The sequence below is a fragment of the Ammospiza caudacuta genome, chromosome Z (assembly GCF_027887145.1).
Source record: "Ammospiza caudacuta isolate bAmmCau1 chromosome Z, bAmmCau1.pri, whole genome shotgun sequence".
Classification (NCBI taxonomy): domain Eukaryota; kingdom Metazoa; phylum Chordata; class Aves; order Passeriformes; family Passerellidae; genus Ammospiza; species Ammospiza caudacuta.
The window spans coordinates 59,235,504-59,257,413 of record NC_080632.1 but is presented as its reverse complement, the minus strand read 5'-3'; the positions used below and the strand labels follow the sequence as shown (position 1 = coordinate 59,257,413).

The 21,910-nt window shown below is 40.9% G+C and overlaps 1 protein-coding gene across 1 annotated transcript; it reads right to left on the bottom strand.

Moving 5' to 3' along the window:
- Nucleotides 1-12,302: 12,302 nt before the first annotated feature.
- LOC131571630 (endogenous retrovirus group K member 7 Gag polyprotein-like) lies at nucleotides 12,303-13,874 on the bottom strand. The gene has a single exon (XM_058824409.1). It carries the CDS (start codon nucleotides 13,872-13,874, stop codon nucleotides 12,303-12,305), a length of 1,572 nt encoding a protein of 523 aa, XP_058680392.1.
- Between the last annotated feature and the right edge of the window lie 8,036 nt (nucleotides 13,875-21,910).

Here is a 21,910-nt window from a genome sequence, read left to right as displayed (position 1 = left end):
GTTGAGCCTCACCGGCAGCTTTACACCGGGGAGGAGGCGACAAAGGGGCTCCGGGCTCCGGGCCCCTGCCCCCACCACGCCCCCCCCCCCCCCCCCCCCCCCCGACCCGGCAGGCAGTGGACTGGGACGCGGCTGAAACTTCCCGGCAGAGACGGCCGGGAACAATGCCCGACTGGGCGGGGGCTGGACCGCTCCACAGGACCCTACGCGGCTGCCTCGGCCCGCAGCCACCCCAGGGAAGCGCCGCCCGCCCGGGGAGCTCCGCGCTTGCGCGGCACCTCTGCGCTTGCGCGGGCTGCGCGGCCCAGCTGGGCCAGGGGGACAGGTTTCGTTCCGCGGCCGAGGGGTGGGAGCGTGCGGTAGTAGGGTGATTCACTAGTTTAACACAACGTGCGCACAACACAGCTCTGAACCCGTATGATCCAGGACCAGAGCCATGCCTTTTGAACACCTACAGGGATGATGACTTCATTACCTCCGTAGGCAACGCGTTCCAATGCTTGACCACCCTAACAGTGAAGAAACGCTATTGAGTGTCTTCCAATCAGCTTATTCTGTAATCTGAGTCTCCTTTCACTGAAAGGGTCGTCAAGCACTGGAACAGAGTCCTGGGGCAACAGTGGATTTGCCATCTTTGAAAGTATTCAAAAACCATGTGGATATGGTGCATGAGGACATGGTTTCATGGTGGACTTGTCAGTGTTAGGTTGATGGTTAGACTCGATGATCTTGGTGATATTTTCCAGACTTAATGATTCAGATTCAATTCTAACAGTATTTAAAAATACATCCTGGTGGTACTGTTTACCTTGTAAGAACTGTGACTCCTTGTCTACTTTACTCTGTACTTCCCTGAAACTGTCTTTTGTCATGTTACTGAAGCTTGCAAGCTCTCAATCCCACTTTATGCAAACCTATACCTACCTTCACCATCAACCATTTTTCTCCCTAAAGTGGATTATTTGGTACATCAGCTTCAGTTCACAACTAAATACCTCTGGGATCAAGAAGACGTCATGTGATTGCCATTACCAGTCAGTGCAGTATGTAGATATCTTTAGATTTTGTATTTTTCTCCCAGTGTTAAAAGAGCTTACAAATAGCAGCACGTTTACACTTGCATGTTTCTCCACAGTTCTCAAAAGGCATCTAAACATTCAGGTTTTCAAAGCTTTGCATTACCCAAAAGTATTAAGTGAATTTTTCCTGAGGCAACTAAAACAAACTATTGCTCCCACTTTCACAGCTCTCAAGCTCTGTTTATCTGCTGAAATTGTTTCATATCTTTCCTTCTAAGGGCGAACTCTGCTTCCAACTTACACTACTATGACATGGGGAATTATGCTGGTTTTGTGCCCAGGGTCACAGTGAAAAGAGAAGCTGGCTTTAGCCCTCAGTCTATATCATTGTAATACACCCATTTACTGCTGGTTTTCTGCTTTAAGAAATTGTAGTTTCAAGGAATATTGTAGGCACACACATGCTGCTGCTCTCTCTGTGGCTTTCCTTTTACTGCTTCTTGCTTTTTTTCACAGATTTCTAAACAAAATAATTTTAACCTTGTCACTGTAGCAGTAGCAATAAGCCAAAATATAGAAATACAGTGTAAATACTTTAAAGATTCCCTTTATGAGAAAAGATTTTCTAAGTGCCATCAAGGGCAGCAGCATGTGCGTGGGGGTTGGAAGGACAGCTGGGCTAAGATTTTCACTCAGGAGGGGGTAATTGTCTACAACACACTTTCAGGAGGTTTATTTTGGTGAGAACAGTTTTAAATTTTAAAAGGATTCTGCGGAGAAAGAGCTGCTAGTAATGTCAGCTGAGCTATTACCTCTCTGTGAACTCGACACACCTCTTCTGTTCACTTCGCAGGCAAAGCTGCCATCCTGAGTTAGTTGGTGCTCAAGGTACTACACATCAACTTGACTGCCTCTTTAGAATCATGAAATATCTCAGATTGGAAGTGTTCTATAAGGATTGAGTCCAACTCCCTGTTCCTCTCAGGACTACTCAAAACTACAGCTACAAGCCTTCGTGGAACTTTTTTATAAATGGATGTTTTTGGATGGCAGGGCAAGTGTAATAATATTTTTCTTGATATTTCTTGAGCTTCTGCAAATATGTCTATTCTGAAATCCCTGGTATAATTTACACTAGGATAGTCAGTCCTTCATCCCTGCTGTGTCAGAATGGTGTCAGGCTAGATTCCGTGAAAAGCACATTTGCATGTTCCCTAGTTTGAGCTAATGTAATAGTACATATTTTGAGAACAGTGGCAGGGGGGAGGTGTTCCAGGCAGATGTATGCCTTATTAGGAGCTCAGGTGTTCAGGCTGGAGTCACTGAGTTGTATGGCATTGGGCAAGTAATTTGAGCAAGGTTATTCTTTCTCCATCAGTAAAGTAAGAAGCTATTTCACATATATGTCAGAGAATCAATTAGGGTTTTTTACAAAATTTGAAAGCTGGTAAACACCCTAATTATTAGGGTGAAAAGCCACATAAAGTGGCTATCAGTTATTAAAAGGGAAGGTATTACTTTTATAGTAGATATAAATACCACAAACATTCCCTTTCACTCCTTATTTCCTGCCTCTCTCTATTTGCTTGAGCACAGTTTCTGCCTTTCTAAAGTTTTATCCCATTTCAGAAATTAATAGCAGCAGGAAAATTTTCAGTCTTTCTGTCATAGGACAGAGTCATAAGAAAGCAGCTTTCCTGTAATGAAGAACCTGGAATGCTCCAAGTATTCCAGTTCTTCCCCTTGTACTGCCACAAGTATAAAATGAACCGTTACAGAGAGTGTTGCTTCTCCCTACCTGCATAGCTGTCATGCTACATATATTGCTTTTCCGCTTTTCATACACTTGCCATGCTAGCAAGGAAGTTGTGGGTGCGTGGGGGCTGGGAGGAGACACAACCAGGACAGGTGACCCCAACTGTCTAGAAGTGTGTTCCAGACCATATGACATCGTGCTCAATATATAAAGTTGAGATAAGAAAGAGGACGAATGAAAACATTTGGAGTGATAACATTTTTTTTTCCCAAGTCACCATTACAGGTGATGGGGCCCTCTCTCCTGGAGATGTCTGAACACCTGCATTCCCTTGGGAAGCAGTGGATTGATTCCTTGTTTTGCCTGTGAGCATGGGTTTTGCTTTCCCTCTTAAACTGTCTGTATCTCAGCCCATGAGTTTTCTGGCTTTTACCATTTCAATCCTCTTCCCAGTCCTACTGGTGGGGCAGTAAGCAAGCAGCTGCCTGGGGCTTGGCCTCTGGCAGGGTTTTTAAACCATGACACCTCTTTAACTGTAGTAGTATACAAAAAAGTGGTACATGATTGCTCTATCAGTCTTGCTTAGTCACTGTGATCCTCTTATTAAAATTGCATATTATTGTCTGTGTTTAAATGCAAGAGAAACTTTACTATTTATACTTACCTGTATTTATAATTTATGCCTTCATAGAAAGCATGTTTGCATTCTCCCATGAGCCTGTGTATACTGACTCCAAATACAGATACACTGAACAATTATGTTATGTTTTAAGAAACACTAAAATTATCTTCATCTTTGGAAGCTGATTTGTTAGTTATTGAGTTTTTTCCATAGGAAGAAATGAAAAACTGAGTTGCAAAGGATAGCTTTTTTTTTTCCATTTTAAACATAACAATATTTGCATGTAATAATTTCTGGGCTCAGTTAATTGCATCTAACTTCCATAAAGGTTCTCAGTAATGATGGAGCTTAGGTTTCTACAGTATATCTCTGGCTGTTGATGAACAGAAGTTACACGTTGACAGACATCTTAGTATTTCTGCAGCTGCTTAGGTATCCTTGGGGTAGTGATTATACAGCAGTTAGGGGAAGGAAAAAAGGTGATAAGCATGAACAAACAGGAAAATATAACTATACTCTTAATACCTACAGAACTTCCTCTGAGAACAGTGATGTAACCTGCACAGGATAAACCCAGCTGTTGCATGGAGGACTGTCTTTCATTACAAATTTGGCTAATTTTTGTGCTGTTTACTTGAAACTTTTTAAATAAACGGTTAATAACACCATTGAGGAATGCATCATTCTCACTCATTTCAATAAAAAAATTTTTCAGTTTGTGGTTATTAGTTCCAATGGCTTAATATAAAACACCTACCTATATTTTGTATTTAAATAAAGGATATTTCTGTCAGGTATAGCTATATGTATAATGTATAAAAATCAATAAAATTCTTTAATGCATGTATTAATCATATTCTGCCTTGATGATAGAAATTTATGTCTTGCTTAATAGAACAATTAAAGAATAAAACTCTAGATGCAGCTGTAATATAATGTAGTGTAATATATAAGCTATAGATTGGTCTTCTCAAGGAATGTTTATATAATGAAGCTTATAAAATAATAATAGTGGAAGTTATTTTGAATTTAAAATTTTCATGTAAGTTACCAGGAAAAAATCATTTTAAATTACATTTTTAAATTAATGTTTCCATGAATTGTGTCATTGAAAACTGAAAAGTAAGGAGAAAAAATGCTGATTCATGCAACAGATGTTTCTTTTTCTAAGGTGTAGCCAGATCTAATTTCCTGGACATCAGATCTATATGAAGCCAATTAAGTTTTAAAATGTCTGCTCATGTGGTGCCATCAAATCTTCTGTATGCACTTACTAACTGTACAGAAACTGTTATTTGCATGTGAGACTTACAAAATGTATTTGCAAAATTAGTGACTTTCTAAGGTCATATTTACACATCTAAACCATCCATTCTGTATGTGAAGATTCCTATTTCCTTCTGTATATACTCACGTGGAAAAAATTCCCTCATATGTTACACTGGGATAGTTTAGGTGTCCTATTGTTCTACTTACAGTTTGATTTCTGTATGTCTTCCATCATGGGGTGAATTTTTCCATTAAGATATGTTTCTCAATTTGATTTTTAAAATCCCATATGGTAACTCCAATTCTTAGCTATTTTTTTAGAATTCCATGGCTTAGGACACTAATCTAACTGCAAGATTTAATAGGTAAAATGCTGTGATTTATATTATGTAACTGCCCAGACACCTAAACTTCTTGACCTTATAATGTGTTAATCTAAACATTTACTTCTCACATAGTCTACTTATCACCTTTTCCATTACTATTGTGTTTATTGCTTGTGATAGAATTTACTTGTATGAAACAATTTGTTTAAGCTGGTTGTATTTCTGTTGTTGACTTTTAAATCAGTTCCAGAGCATGAAACTACTAGGAGTAGGAACATACGTCATCTATAGTTTTAAGGAGTAACTCATTCTAGAATAACCTAAACATACTCTCACAGTGATTATTCAATTTTAACTTACTGTGGATTGAATTCTAAAAGGTATTAAACAATTAAACTACCTGTCATTTCACTGTTATATTTAAATCAGAGGTACCTAAAGATTTAATGGTGATAATACTTTGAAAGGTATAGAGGTCTTATGTATATGCTTCGATATGACATTCATGATGATTAGGAAAAAGGGGAAGTTCAAACATTGCATGTGTGGCACCTGCTATATGGGGGCAATTATTGTAGCAGTACTTAGCTACAAATAATAGTAGTTTAATTTGACATTGAAATGGTAACTCATTAACACTGATGAAATTTAATCTAAGGTTTTCCAAGATATGCTGGTATATAATTGTTCATTTGCTGCTTTTTTGGTGCCCATGAATAGCTTTGCAACCTTCACTGATATTGCACAATTTGTAGCGATATCCATTTCCTCATAATGAGCAATGACACTTTGATTTTTCTAACTTTATTTCTGTAAAACAGTGAAAGATGAGCTGTTTGGAGAAGCATATCAATCACAGAATATATAATCTGAATATATGAGGCTTTGGCTGTATTTTGGAAATTGTACTGTGTAAACAGCAGTATATGTGCTTATAAAAGTAGCAGGGTTGTCTTGGTTTGGAAAGAGTCTGCTAAGGAAGGCAGGAGCCTCCCCTGAAATGGAGAATGCAAACCCTCCCTACCCCTCCGAATTGCTATACATTGTAAATTAAGGGGCTCTCAGGCAAAAAAATAGGGGAGCAGGAAATAATTCTTTAATAGGGAAGAAAATTAAAAGGATAAAATAAACAATGCAGTACACTGGAACAACACTGACAGAGTCAGAACCCAACCTGACACCCTGTGGGTGACAGTGTTGGTAGCAGTCCAAGTGAAAATGCAGCTGCAGTCCTCCTGAAATGTCAGGGGTGGTTCTGTTGGAGCAGGGGGTCCTGTAGAGAAGGATGTATTCTTCCTCCAAAGATCCAGTGGAAGAAGAGGCAGCTGCTGTTCCTCTGGGAAATCCAGCGGAGAAAGCCGTGCTGGTGTCTCAAAACGTCTGGATTATATCTGGGTAGTAATGCTTGGCTCCTCCCTCTGAGTGGAGCATCTCACAATGGGATGTTATAGTTCTTATCAGTCATGCAGTGACATTCAATAGCCTGTTATCAACAGATTTCCCCTCCTGATGGAGGAGTGATTGTGGTCACTCAAAGAGAGAGATAAGGCAAACTGCCCACTTGACAAAAGATAATCTCCCATACTGATGGTAATGGCATATGTTGAAGTGAGGGGAGAACGACCATCCTATAATGCATCAAACTCAAGTTTATTGATCGATCAGCCAGTTTAAATAATAGTGTTAACGAACTTCATGCATATTCCAAAATCCAGGTTCATGATAGGCTAACAGAGAAAACTCTAGCCACTCCTTTTGTTTTACAATACCGTTGACTGTTTACACAAAATAAAACCAGTGTTCCCACTGTGATATGAAAGGTTCCCAAAACTTCCATATCTGTTCCCAGGGTGCCATCTTTTCCCAGAGAGGGTGTTTCGCTTGTTATGGGAAGACTGCCTGAGAGCCTTATTGTTTATAAAGTGATGCCTGAGAGAGTCTAATTGTTTATAGAAATCAGGCTGGGAACTGCTTTTGGAACTGCTTCGCAACTACCTTTTACTTTCCTCTCAATTGCATGGCTTCATGGCCTTTTTCTTTAAGCCATGCTTGAACTAAACTCTCCACACTTCCTTCGCTTTTTTCTTTGAGCAAAAGGAGGTTAGTTTGCCAGGTTTTCTCTATCATCCTACTAACCATCTGTTGGATACAGCTACAAAAACAAGGTAATATAAGTAAAAGCAATAAGAGTACACCTAATATCCCTATAGCATATATTACAAGGTTTCTTAGCCATGGTCCCAATCCTAAACTTTTAAGCCACTCATCAATTCCCAATCCTTCTTCTTCCTTAAGGCTGTTAAGCCCTAGCCGTAGCTCTTTTAACTTAGCATGAATAGATACAGAATGATCAGATAAGTTCATGCAACACATCCCTTCAAACTCTTCACACCCATGGCCTTGTGCTAATAGTAAGAAATCTATGGCAGCTCTATTTTGCAAAACAGCATGATTAACACTCTGTACATCTGCAGTTAACATATCTAATATCTGTGATGTCTTATTCAATTCACCCTTAGCCCAGCACCCTATTTGTTTTGCTAAAGTCATTGCTTTGCTTGCAGCACCCCATGGTAGGAGAGCTGAAACCATTATATGTTTAAATTTACTCCATAACAATGGATCTCCTACTTGACTACAGTCTAAATTATGTAAGCTGCGCTTTTGCCTGTTTGACTTATGACTTAATTGCATTAACACAGATATATTAGGGTGGAATAGTGATAACTTGCCTAAATAACAAGGTCCACCCTGAGGTTGGGCAGGTATTCCATTCCAGGCTCTATCTCCGCAAATTAGAAATATCCCTGTGGGTAATTTCTTAGGTGTTATGATACTAGAGCCTTTACATTGGTTATAAAGTTGTTTAGACACTATGTCTGGTCTTAGAGATGAATCCAGAGTTGCCCATGTCTGTTTATGCTGATTCATCTTTTGAAGATTAGAGTAAACAAAGCTGAACGACCCACCATTGGAAGTGCTGGTCATGCTAGCACTTGCACTTCCGAAAAGCTCCAACTCCTCAGGTGGAGAATGCAAAGGAGTATTAAGTGATTGAATTAGCAGGCATTGACGGTAGCCGTCACTCTGACTGGCATTATACCCTTTTTGTGCAGGCAATTTAATATTGACCATACTGCACATACATAAGGCACGGTTATTAATAAGACTGCAGAATTCTTGAGGAGACCATACTGGAAGCCCTACCAAACATGTTCGAAATGGGTTAGTAACTCCTCCAATGCTGAGACAAAGCGACGACTGATTAATCTGCCTAGCAAGTGTTATCCATACGTTATCTCTAGGTTGACTAAAATGTGTTACCCTTAATTCTTCAGCTACCACTACACCAAGCAATATAACAAAAGTAAACCTAATTTTTCTGGTTTTATTTTGACCTTCTTTTTCTTATCAGTTTTTAACCTTACTGTTCCCGATACCTGAAGACCACACCTTTGTAACCTTCTAATGCAGTTATCTAATGCCTGATTGGGATCTCCTTTTATAGGCCCTACAACAGAATGTTGTGTTAAAGGCACCAGTTTTCTACAGCCTCTACAGAGGCTATATATGATGCACTTTGAGCTTTAACCCTTTTCAAAACACACTGTACCTCCCACTGATAATAAGCCAAGATTTTCTGCTAATGTGATTCATAAAGATCTAAAGCTGAGGCAGTGTTTAGCCCTGTTTCATTCCGTAGTGCCCACTCCCAATTATGTTCCCAGGTATGTCTATAATTGCAGGTGTTACACCATAAATGAAAAAGTGACAACTGATCCACCCAAAAGGTCTTGTCACAACCCCCGCAACACAGTGCAACCCAAGCAGCACAATTTGGGCTGTGACATTCAAGACAGTTCTCTTTTGCCAGTCCTTTTATATGGAAAGATGATAATGATTCAATAATGTCAATCAGTTCCCTGGTCGTCCGGCAACGGCGTGTTATGGCCCTGTCGATCGCCTTCGAGTGTCCCTTCAGTTGAAGCAGTAGTGGTCTCAGGATCAGGAGCAGCTTTTTCTCCAGACGGTCCTTGTCCTCTTCCGTGAGTTGATCCACCAGCCGCTGCATCAAGAACAGGTTTAGTCCACTTGGCAGGTACCCACAATGCTCCTGTAGGGATGGAAATACAAAGATATCCCCTTCCCCAGAACAGGACCTTAGCAGGATCCTTCCATAGCCCTGTCTTGGGATCTCGGTATTTTACCCATACTTCTTTTTCCTGTTCACTAATTTCATGTGGCTTATAGTGTAGTTCTGCTGGGGGCTGCCCTACATCACCAAACACACACAAATGATTGATCACAAATAGGCTTTTTAATAATCTGGCGTGGGGGTCAGTTACTTCCTCATGCTTGGCTAAATATTTCTTTAAGGTACCATGTGCCCTTTCAATGATGGCCTCCCTGTTGGGGAATTTGGAATACCTGTAACATGTTCAATCCCCCAATTTCTTAAGAATTTCCCTATTCTATGACTGGTATAGGCAGAACCATTATCTGTTTTAATTCTCTTTGGTGTACCCATCACTGCAAAGCAACTGTACAGATGTCTTTCTACATGTATAGCTTTTTCTCCTGACTGAGCTGTTGCCCATATATATTTGCTATAAGTATCAACGGATACATGTACATACTTTAGGTTGCCAAAACTAGGGACAGGTGTAACATCCATTTGCCATAATTCATTTGTTTGCAGGCCTTGTGGATTTACTCCTAGGCCTAAACCACTTCCCCCATTATGATGACTACAAGTCGGGCAAGCCCTCACAATAGCTTTTGCTTCTGAGAGTGTTATCTTAAATTCTCTGCTTAAGCCTTTTGCATTCTGGTGAAACATTGAGTGAGCCTCTCGAGCCAACTGGTGACTTGACAGAGGTGTACTTTGGGTAATGGTAACCAATCTATCTGCCCTATCATTCCCTTCACCTAAACCAACCTTCCATTTATGACTTCTAATATGAATTACAGCATAAGCATGTTCCCTGGATCTTGTAGCTCTCTTTAGCTGCAATAGTAGTTCATATAGTCTTTGATTTTGCACCTCTTTTATGGAAGCATCTTCAATTCTTGCTACAACTCCTGCTACATACAGAGAGTCTGTAACAACATTCAAAGGTTCCTTAAATTGTACCATTGCCCATACCACTGCTAACAGTTCCATGGTTTGTAGGCTGTCCACTGCTTTCGCTTGCAGAATATGATGCTTCCATACTCCCTTTTCTTGCCAGGTTATTGCGGCAGTTCTTGATTTCCTGCCAGCGTCTGTAAATGCAGTAATGGCATCTGAGATAGGAGATTTCTCTCGCTTTGGACGAGTTATCCAGTCCCAGTCCCCTATCCACTGAATGAACGCTGGTCGAAGCTGGTGTGTTTCAATAGGACAACATGCACCCAAAAGGGCTTCCTGCATTTCCTCTGAATTAGTCAAATACCAGTCCAAGGTATCCTTTTTCATTGGTATCTTGATGGCAGCTGGTTCTAACCCAGCTACCTGCAACATCCTTTCTCTGCCCTTCTTTATCAAATCCACTAACATTTCAATTTTTTGAAGAAGAGTCTTGCTTTGCTGTAGTGGGGGGGAGATCCATTCTAATATCCGTGTTTCCCTTGTTTCTTTTTTGCATTGCGTAAGTGCTCCCAAAAGATATTGTGGGCCCTTCCAGATGGTAAGATCTATGGGTACATCTGGATCCCTTCGATAAACATGTCCATGCATAACACAGTCCATAATTTGTTGAATGGCCCGCTGTTGCTTGTCAGTAATACACACCAGATGAATTGGGTCAGTTCCTTTTAACAGTGGACGCAACTCCTCAAGCAGTTCATTAGGTATTCCCACCATCGGTTTTAACCACTGTAAATCACCCAAGAATCTCTGAGCATCATTTAAGGTAGTTATTTTTGTTTTTAATTGCAGCTTTTGAGGTTTAACAATTTGTTCTGTCATAGACCATCCCAGGTATTTCCAGGGAGCAGTTGTTTGAATTTTCTCAGGAGCTACTAATAGAGAGTATTGTGCGAGTGTTGTTCTTATTTCCTGGACTTGTTGTTGTGTGAAAGGCATCGGCTGAGCAAACAATACATCATCCATGTAATGATATATCACTGTATTAGGCCATTGCTTCCTAAGAGGTTGCAAAGCTGCACTGACATAAAGCTGACACAAGGTGGGGCTGTTCCGCATGCCCTGCTGTAATACGGTTCATTCAAACCTCTGATCGGGTGCTTCTTTGTTAATCGCAGATAATGTGAAGGCAAATCGTCGCATATCCTGCGGGTGAAGGGCGATAGTAAAAAAGCAGTCCTTAAGATCAATAATCAGCAAAGGCCAATCCATCTGGATCATGGCTGGGTTAGGTAATCCAGGTTGTAATGAGCCCATAGGTTCCATCTGATCATTAACAGCATGCAAATCATGGAGCAGTCTGTATTTTCCTGACTCCTTCTTAATTACAAAACTTGGGGTATTCCAGGGGCTGGTAGACAAACGCAAATGTCCCTGTTGAAACTGTTCTGAAACGAGCTGATGTGCGTGTTGCAAACTTTCCCCTTTCAAAGGCCATTGCTTAACCCATACCGGGGTGTCATCAACCCAGGTGATGGGAATTGGGAAAGTCCAAGCAATGGCTTTTACTCCAAAGGGTGTTCATTTGTTAAAACAACCCCCAGCTGAGCCATAATGTCCCTACCTATAAGGCATTGAACAGTATGTGGTAACTGTACCACTGAAAAAGTTGCCGTCAGCTGCTTCCCGTCGATATGAACTTGGAGGGGGGGTGAGCGGCTAGCCAGGGTAAATCCTCCTACCCCGGATACTGCAGTGGCTGCCGGCTGCAAGGGCCAGTGATGAGGCCAGCAGTTAGGACTAATAATGCTGGAATCTGCTCCAGTATCCAGCAGACCTGAAAACGACCTTTTCTGTCGGTTAAATTCTATCTCTACTTTTTTCTTGGGTCTCTCGGCAAGATTTAAAGTTAACAAAGTAAGTCCTCCTGTAGAACCAAAAGCACTGTCTCTCCTCTCTTGGGTTTTTATGGGTTGTATTCCTTTCATCATTTGCTCAAGCGGTACCAGCTGAGCAATCCTTTGTCCTTTGTTTATTTGAAGAGGAGGAAAAGGGGTGTAAGCCATTACCATAATCTCTCCCGTGTAATCCGCGTCAATAACGCCAGGTAAAACAAACAGTCCTAACATAGATGCAGAAGATCTCCCAAATAGTAGCGCACCCACCACTTTGTTCTGTATAATAATAGGTCCTTGGACTCCCGTAGGGATTTTTTGCGGGTGCGGAGTCATCAGCGTTACGTCTACTGCGGCTGCCAGGTCCATGCCGAGGCTCCCTGCTGTGGCGGGCTGGAGACTCCCGGCTGCGGCTGGTTGGAGACTGCCTGCTGTGGAGGGCTGGAGGCTCCCTGCTGCGGAGGGTTGAAGGCACGGGGTGGTGTTGTTTCTGCAGCGGCAACTTGTGTCTGGGCGTGGCTGCTGCGGGAATACGCGCTCCTGGAGAAGTTTCCCGACCTCCATTTACAAGCGCTTGTATGATGATTATCCATACGGCATTTCTGGCACCAGATTCTGATAGCCTGGCATTCCTGGCGCGTATGGCCAATGCCTCCACAGCGAAAATATTTCACGCGGCCCCTTTTATTTGATGCTGCAAATGCGGCTGACGCTTGGAGAGGTGCAAGCGCGGCTAACACCTGACTCTGAGAAGACTTTGTCTGTTCTTGCAAGCCTACTCCTAGCTGTTTAATTGCATCTACCACTAAAGCCTGCTGCCCGGTTGGTATGAGAGCCATCCTCTCTAATGCCTCCTCTATAGTCCAATTCGCACCTAAGGTATTAAGTATGTTCCTAGTAGCAGAATTACAATTTTGGATGGCACACTGTTTGAGAAGGGCCCCGTGCATATATTCTTCTACTCCTGCTCTCTCAATTGCAGCCGCAGCTCTATCAATAAAAGCGCCAAATGATTCCTCTCTGCCTTGCTTAATTCCCATATATACTGGTATCCCTCCTGGTTCCTTTACCCTTTCTATTGCAAGTCTGACTAACCTCATTGCATCCCGGCACTTCTCCTGACCTATTAAAGCTTGTGCCTCAGTGCGAAGGAAAGGTCCCAGACCCATAAGCTCATTAACAGTGACGCCATGGAGGGGGTCACCCTGCTGCATTTGTACTGCCACGCACTCGTTAATGAGCGCTTGCCAATGAGCATTAAACAGCAATTGTTGATGTTGGGTAAAGATTAATTTAACTATGCCACGACAATCATTAATAAGAAGAATGCTTGTGTCAAAAATATAATCGAGCATTTGCTTGGCTGGTTCGCTTTTAAAACCAAACTGGCTAACAGTGGCTCGCAACTGAGATAACATCTTCCAGTCTAAAGCACTGATTGTAGCCTGTATGCCTCCTCCGGCCTGAGGGGTGAAAATAACCGGACAAGCCAGTTCGCTCGCCAAGCTTATCAACTCATGGTCTCCCTTTTCCACGGCATCTTTGGCCAGAGCTGCCCACGCATCTCGTCTTTCTCTTGCAATCATCGCCGCTCGATCGTTTTCCAACCCAGGGCTCTGATTGCTTTTCGGGAATGGAGCATACGTTTTTGGCCCCGGCTGCTGCGATGCAGGAGATACGGGAGACTCAGAAGTGCTATGCATAGCCTGCGGCAAAGCGGGCAATAAAGCACCCTGCGGAGCACCCTGCGGAGCCTGGCTCCTTAGGGGGGGCTGGCTTGTTAAAGGAGGCGGCGAAGCGGATAGTAGAGCGCTCTGTGGAGCTTGGCTCGCAGCTTGGCTCGCAGCCTGGCTCGCAGCCTGGCTCATAGCCTGTCTCGCCGAGGGAGGTGGTGAGGCTGGTAATAAAACCGTCCTCATTGCGGGGCCGAGAGGGGTCCCTGACTCTTTATCAAGCTCCCTGTCTTGATCGTTTTCTTTGTTACGATCATGAGCGGCAGTAGCCTGGTGAGCAGCCCTTTTTTCAGCCTGAAACTGCAACAGCTCGGTGTTAAATTATGACCCGCCATAATTTACCCGTCTTCCTAGCAGTTTTATCATCATCTAACGTAGCCTGACATAATAAATCACCAAATTTACGCCATTCCGACAACTCGTGAACTGTGTGGGGATTCACAAAGACTCCCCGTTCCAGACCATAAGCCAAAAGACCTTGCAATTCCTTCTGCAAGTCTATTCCCTTAATTTGCCTTTTTTGCAAAAACGTAATAAAAAGTTCATATGCGGCTTGCCTTTCCATACCTCTTTTTAAGTGCGCACTTTGCAGCTTTTCCAGGCTTCGGCCGCACATATCGGCTGGACCCGTCTATACGGACGCCAGGGCACGGCGCGTATCGGCGGCTTTTTCCTCCGCTTTGTTTTTGCGCTTATTTGCCGCTCCGGCTGCTTCGGAGCCCGAACCAGTCCTCACTTCCCGTGGTGTTCGCAATCCCCGTGGTGTTCGCGATCGTCGTGGTGTCTGCTATCACGTCCAGGTGTCACCATTTGTTGAAGTGAGGGGAGAACGACCATCCTATAATGCATCAAACTCAAGTTTATTGATCGATCAGCCAGTTTAAATAATAGTGTTAACGAACTTCATGCATATTCCAAAATCCAGGTTCGTGATAGGCTAACAGAGAAAACTCTAGCCACTCCTTTTGTTTTACAATACCGTTGATTGTTTACACAAAATAAAGCCAGTGTTCCCACTGTGATATGAAAGGTTCCCAAAACTTCCATATCTGTTCCCAGGGTGCCATCTTTTCCCAGAGAGGGTGTTTCGCTTGTTATGGGAAGACTGCCTGAGAGCCTTATTGTTTATAAAGTGATGCCTGAGAGAGTCTAATTGTTTATAGAAATCAGGCTGGGAACTGCTTTTGGAACTGCTTCGCAACTACCTTTTACTTTCCTCTCAATTGCATGGCTTCATGGCCTTTTTCTTTAAGCCACGCTTGAACTAAACTCTCCACAGGCATACATCTTGCATTGCAATCCGGAACAAGGGTTTAGCACAGTGAATAGAAAATTAGGAAAGGCTAAATACTAGTATTCTTCTAACTAATGAGAAATTGCAGTGTACATGGTAAAAATGAAACAAGGAGCTGCCTTGGCATACACAAGGAATAGGCACATTTAGTCCCTGCAAGAGGTGGGCATAGGGGCACCATGAGGGGAATAAAGGGTTCTGGCTTCTGCTGAAATTCATGCCAGATGGTGGTCAGCAATTCCCAGAGGAACAAATTCAGACTGGCAGGTTTCAGACAAGGTTACAGTCCCTTTCTAATGGATTTATAGCTGGCAGTGGTCTTCACTGGTCTTCACTATGTACGTATTTGAGCCTACTGCTCCATGTTTTAAATCTGGTTTTCACTGTAGGGAGAGATCTCTCTATAGCAGCAGATTAGCTCATGTTACATCTGCACAAGAGAAGACAGTGCCCCATCTCACTCAGAAAGGATGCTTCTTAGTATTGGTGCTTCTGAGGTTTTGTGTATTAGCAGAGGAGTGGAGGACTGACAGATCACCTCCTATGGTACTACTCTTAATTGGGCTTGCCTTTGAAAGCCTGGCTATTTCATGCCTCAGTTAAAGCAGATAATAATTGAAGGAGTTATGGGCTTGTGTATGTGATTTACAGCAGTGCACATGATACTATTCCAGTCTACAACTGAACTCACATATCTGTAACTCAGATAATGTATTCTTGTGGGAATGAAAATTTGCATTGACATAAATTTGTTTAGTTACATCTGCCAAACTATCTATTAATTCTGCATTTTCCTTCCTCCTTTGCTTTCTCACCCTTCCACTCTACTGTCCTAACAGGCCAGTCCACCTATTGGCATCACCTCTGTTTCCCAGGGAATAGAGTACCTGAACAACAGGAATGCTTGACATTACCTCCTTGTGTGAATACCAGCATTTGGCCATATTCTGCCTTTTTCTATCCCTCTGTTTGGATGCCAGCATAGCAAAAATATACACTATTTTTGTTAGAGCTTTACCAGACCTTATCACCTAACTTAAGATCATGGATATCAGACTCTAGGAAGAAATTAAAGTAAATCCTACCTGTCAGGTACAGAAAATATGGCATATTTGAGAGTAGTAGGATGTCTGTGGAGAAGTAAGGTCTCAGATTAATTGCTATGCAGTGCTACAATGAGAGTACTGTACCAACAATTCCATAAGCAGCAGTATGAAAACTTTATTATTAGTGTCACATCAAGAGTTTTGCACATTGCCAGCTGCTTAAGATCTCAGATTGCTGAGACTCATTGAAAAACAGCAATCCTGTTATCATAGGCTTTAATCCAGCCACAGGGTACAAAATACCATGTTTCAGATGTAAAAATTACTATATTAAAGCAGTAGGAACTGCCTGTCTCCATCTTGCTTTCTCAAATACCTTCCAGGGTGATAGCAATTGGTATGAAGGGCCAAGACACACCCATGCCTAGAAGGAAAGTTACTTAGATGTGTCATGAAACCCATTATCACACTTTCTTCCAATGGAAGGGGAAGAAGGGAGATGGGAAACATTGTTCTCTTAGGGGTTTTTTTGTACCTTTGCTTGTATACTTTGTACCTTCAGTTGTATTTTTTGTCATGTCTTCCTCTGCCTTCATGAAGAGTTACATTTTCCTTTGCTGTTTTGTTGCACAGATTAGCAAAATATCTTTCGATATTAAGAATCATGTATAATGATGAATTAAACAGGCCTCAAAAGGAAACTTTCTCTTAAATCAATACCATGCTGTGATTATTTTTTAATTGGAAGATAGCACCAAGAGACCTATGCCATCTTTATGTACCTTTATTTTAAAGGAAGAACAGCTCACCTATAATCATGTGTATCCAATATGGCACATAGGCTGTACTCTGCTAATGGAGGTGTCTCTGAGATGGATTGTTCCACAGCATGTTTTAAAGAAGACAGAAAGAGAGGTAGAAAGGGATATACTTCAAATATTTAAATATATATATATATACCTCAAATAACTAACCACAAATTGCATTCTGGGAAAACAGAAATTGTACTAACATTCTCCAGAGTTTTTAGTGTTACAGAAATTTGATATTGCAGACTCTTCTCCAAATCCAGAAAGTCACTGATGTTAACTGCTTTCATTGCTTTATTTTGTTAAAAAAAAAAAAAGGCTAACAGAAATTCTGAAAATTGTCAAGATCATGGAAAGTTAACTCAGCAGTTCATGGAATCATAGAGCAACAAAATGGTTTGGGTTAAAAGGGAACTCAAAGATCTAATTCCACCCCTTTGCCATGGGCAAGGACATAGTCCAGTATCCCAGGTTGCTCCAAGGCCTATTCAACCTGGCCTTTAACAATGCCAAGAATGGTGCAACCACAGCTTCCCTGGATATCCTGTGCCAGGGTCTCACCACCCTTGCACTGAAGAATATTTTCCTAATATTTAATCTAACCCTGCCTTCTGACAATTTAAAGCCATTCCTCCTCATCCTGTCACTCCATGCCCTTGCCAACAGTTCCTCTCTAGTTCTTGTGAGCCCCTTTAGGTGCTGGAAGGGGCTCTAAGGTTTCCCCAGAGCCACTTTTCCAGGCTAAACACCCTCAACTCTCTCAGCCTGTTTCCATAGCAGAGGAGCTATGGCTCTCTGACCCACAATGTGGCCTCCTCTGGACTTGCTCCAACAAATCTAGATCCTTTTTATGATCAGGACCCTAGTGCTGAACACAGCACTACAGGCAGGGTCTCAGCAAAGCAAAGCAGAGGGGACAGATAATTTTTTTTTACCTATTCTAAATAATCTTATTTTTCAGGAACGGATTCCCTCTGCTCATAGAAATGGAGAATGAAGGGTGAAAGAAACCTAAGAAATCCAGATGGAATGTGTCATTCCTTAAAACCTGTTTAGGTAAGATAAGGAGCAGTATGACTGTATAGACCTGCTAACAGTATGACTGTATAGACCTGCTCAGTTTAGAAGAGTCATTTCAATGGAACATCAGAGTAATGCAAAGAAGTCAATACTGAACTATTTTAAAAGCTTGTGGGAGCATCATATTTTCAAGATCTGGAACAATGAAGGAATGTCAACTCACCATTGTTTTGATTGCTTAAGATTCTCTTGCTTTGGAAAATAAATGTTTATGTTAATTTGAAATAGTTTAGTTCTGTTCTGATTTTCATGTTGCATATAAGTATAATATGTTGTCATAATTAAAAAGGTGAATTCAGTCCCTTGAATTTTCTTTTTCAGATATTTTGAGAACTTAACACAGAGCAAAGCCAAATACCAAAGCCTCTATGTGTTTAAGAAACATTTCAACCTTTTCAGATTTCCACTCAATAAAATGGCATTATAGTCTCACCCTGATATAAGCTGCTTTCACAACTTTGTTTTCAAATAGGATCTGATTTACTACAGGCTTTCTGTAGTGAAAACCACATGCAATTTGACTAATAGTTAGAGAGGACGTGTTGCAGAATTGCTAATGCCCTCTGAATGTATAATTATGCTTTTTGGTTTTGGTTGGGGTTTTTTTTTCAGTGAAGATCAGTGTGTCTCTTATTCGGAGTATGAAAACTGCGTGGTAGTATGCCATGAATATGTCTCCCCACATGTCATATCTACTGGCATTTACATAGAAACAATAGAAGAGATAGTTATAAAAGCAGAGATTGAAATAATCCTAAATACTGCCTAGAAGAAAAATTTTACAAATTTTCCATCTGAACTACCATATTGCAGTCTTTCCTTTAAAAGAACTGAATTATTTCAGTCCAAGTACCTATTTAAAAAAACAAGCAAACAAACAAAAACCCCAACTAATTTATGTGAAAACATTCAAATCCTGTGCAGTGAAACATGGCACTAAATCTATTGAAATGTTCCTCTAAGAGCAGGCTAGATTCTCTAAAACCAGTATGTAAAACAGTGGTTATTTGAATAGCTGTGAGATGAATATAAAAAGGAGGTAACTGAGGAAGATGAAGAAGAGACTGGATAAAGTGCTTTAAATCTATGTCCTCCTATTAGAAGTACAACAACAGCAAAATTATATATCTTGAATTATTAATAGCAAGTTAATTTTCTTCTCTTGGCAGTTAATACTTGATTCTCGTTGCATAAATCTCGGGTCGGCTGTCTGTCTCTGCCCCGAGATGTGTGGGATGGTTCTGAGGCAGCCCGCGCTTTTGAAAAATGAGTCTGAACTCTTCGCTTTTTCGGTCTTCAGGTTGTTTATTATTTCTTATCTACAAAATTTTCTTTTTGCCCAGCCGAGATCTGCTCAGCAAGGCAGCCACAGGCACTCTGACCGCCCCTGAGGCGCTGTCGTCTTTTTATACTACGAACTACGTATATCATATTTACTTTTAATTCCCACTACCCATCACTTATGTTAAACAGTGCACTCCAATCCCCAAGTGCCAACATCACAGCAGAAAATGGAGAACAAGAAGAAGAAAGAAGAAAGACTAGACACACCCTGATTCCTCCATCTTGTCCCAATAATCCCCACACCAAAAAATCTTAAAACCTGCATTTTCACCCTGTGAACACCTTGTTTTTACTCCATTCAAACCTGTGTGGCTTTCACATCCTCATGCCAAGCTGGCAATTCGTTGGAAGGATCAAAATCAAGCCACCAGGTGTTCCAGGCAGAATTGCCAGGATCTCCGAGTCCCCCCGATGGGGTCCTCGGCAAGTCTGGACATCCGGAGGAATATGCTGAGTTACCACATGTAAGAGGAGCAATACTTCATGTTTAATCATTGAAAGGTGGGAATAAATTTTTTAATTAAAAAGTGTTATTGCAATTTCTTAAAATAGATGACAACAGATACACGGAATTGTATTTTAAGCATTCTGACTCAGACAAAATCACATTACACCAAAGAAAGATTGTATCTGTTCTCTTTAGCTCTTGGCTATACATACTTCATGTTTATACATGTCTATACATTGTATGTCTATACATATATACACATTTCATATATCTACTTACACTTGGTTATACCTCAATGTAACTACTCCACTGAAGTTAAAATGGGGAAGTATGTGAAGTTTTCTTGTGTAGAAAGTGAGTGGACTGAAAACTAGACTGATATAAAAGTGTTTAAGACTTTTTTCTGCTGCCCCTCTGGCATTTGTCTGACAGAACCATATCCCACACTGTCTATCGGTAGAGGAAACCATCAGCAAAGTTAATGTATTAGCTCATTCCCTTATTTGGGAGTACTCTTAAATCAGCTTTGTAATTTCCACTAAAAACACAAAGTATTCTTGATGTTCTACATAACTGTCATTTGTCAGCTATTATGCCATTGAACAAAGGCACTATTTTTTACTGAAAACCTCAGTAACTTTTTTTTGTTATGCTTATCTTCCAGAAAAATGCCACTGTGTCTCACTGATGAGAGAATTAGTGGGTTTTGTATTCAGTTTTCTCTCCCATTTAGTTCTAAAGGCAACTGTAAAGGTTTAATATTTGCCCATGAAAGACCACAGCTTTATGTGTTTGTCTATATTTTACATTTACTATAATACTGGATTATCACTTAAGCATTTCTTTGTTCAATAAAATCTAGTACTATAGAAAAGGGAGAGACTTGTTCACACATATACTTCGGAATATAACTGATTGCTAATCTAACAATATAGGAATTTTTCTTTCAATTTTTTGTCTTTCATGGGTTTGGTTTGATCTATCTCATTACTTTTTAAAGAAAAAGCAAAAAGAAGTAGAAAAGCAGGTCCTCTCTCCTGTCTTGAAGTTTTTATGAGGATAACATGTACTTTCCTAAGTACATATTTCAACCTTGAGTTTTGTTTTACAATTTTGAAATATCAGTTCCTACAAATAGTAAATCTAGTCATTCTCAGTGAAATATATTCAGCTTTTAATAAATGCAAGGGAAAAGCTAATGCTTCTAATGAAATACACAGAGGACCCAGTTGTCTGACTGTTTTGGGAGATTAACCTAAAAAGGAAAGAGCTGTCAAGGGAATAAAAAATGCCTAAGTACTGTAGCATTAAAGGAGGTTGTATTTATTCTGTTTGTAAGACTAATCCTATAGTTTCTTGTATTTAGAGATATGTGTTTATAAGTCATTATAAATACTTTCATATAAATACATTATAAACATTAAAGCTTTTCTTTATTTCAAATGTTACCAGCAGATTTACAAATCTGAACAAAATGCCGCAATGTATTTTTCATGTATAAAATTCCAGAAGGGATAGGGAAGAAACTCTGTAATGTATTTAATAATACCAATCTCATATCATATACACACACATGCACACACCCTGCCCCCCAAAAGAAATTTAAAAGTTTGGACCATTGTAGCCATGATATTTTCTGAAAAATCCTTTCCTTAGGATTTTTTCTCCTGAGAAGGTGAAAGGCCTCAGAGAAGGTGAAAGGCCTCAGGAGCAAAATGTAAACAATGGTTATCTGCTACTGTGGAATGCAACAGGTGGTAATTGGTCTCACAGGGCTGTTTCTAATTAATGGCCAATCACAGTCAGCTGGCTTGGACTCTCTGTCCGAGACACAAGCTTTTGTTATTCATTCCTTCTTTTTCTATTCTTAGCTAGCCTTCCGATGAAATCCTTTCTTCTATTATTTTAGTATAGTTTTAATATAATATGTATCATAAAATAATAAATCAAGCCTTCTGAAACATGGAGTCAGATCCTCGTGTCGTCCCTCTTCCTTGGACCCTTGTGAACACTGTCACAGACTATTACTCCAAATTCTGCCATTTTACCATTTTATTACTCTTGGGTGCTTACTTTAGCAACCTTACTGAAGATTACCATCTAATCCAACGGGACTTCTAGCAGAGCTGCTTTCCAGCTGGGTGGTCCCAGTATACGCTGATGCCTGGGCTTGTTGTTCCCAGCTTCAGGAGTTTGTATTT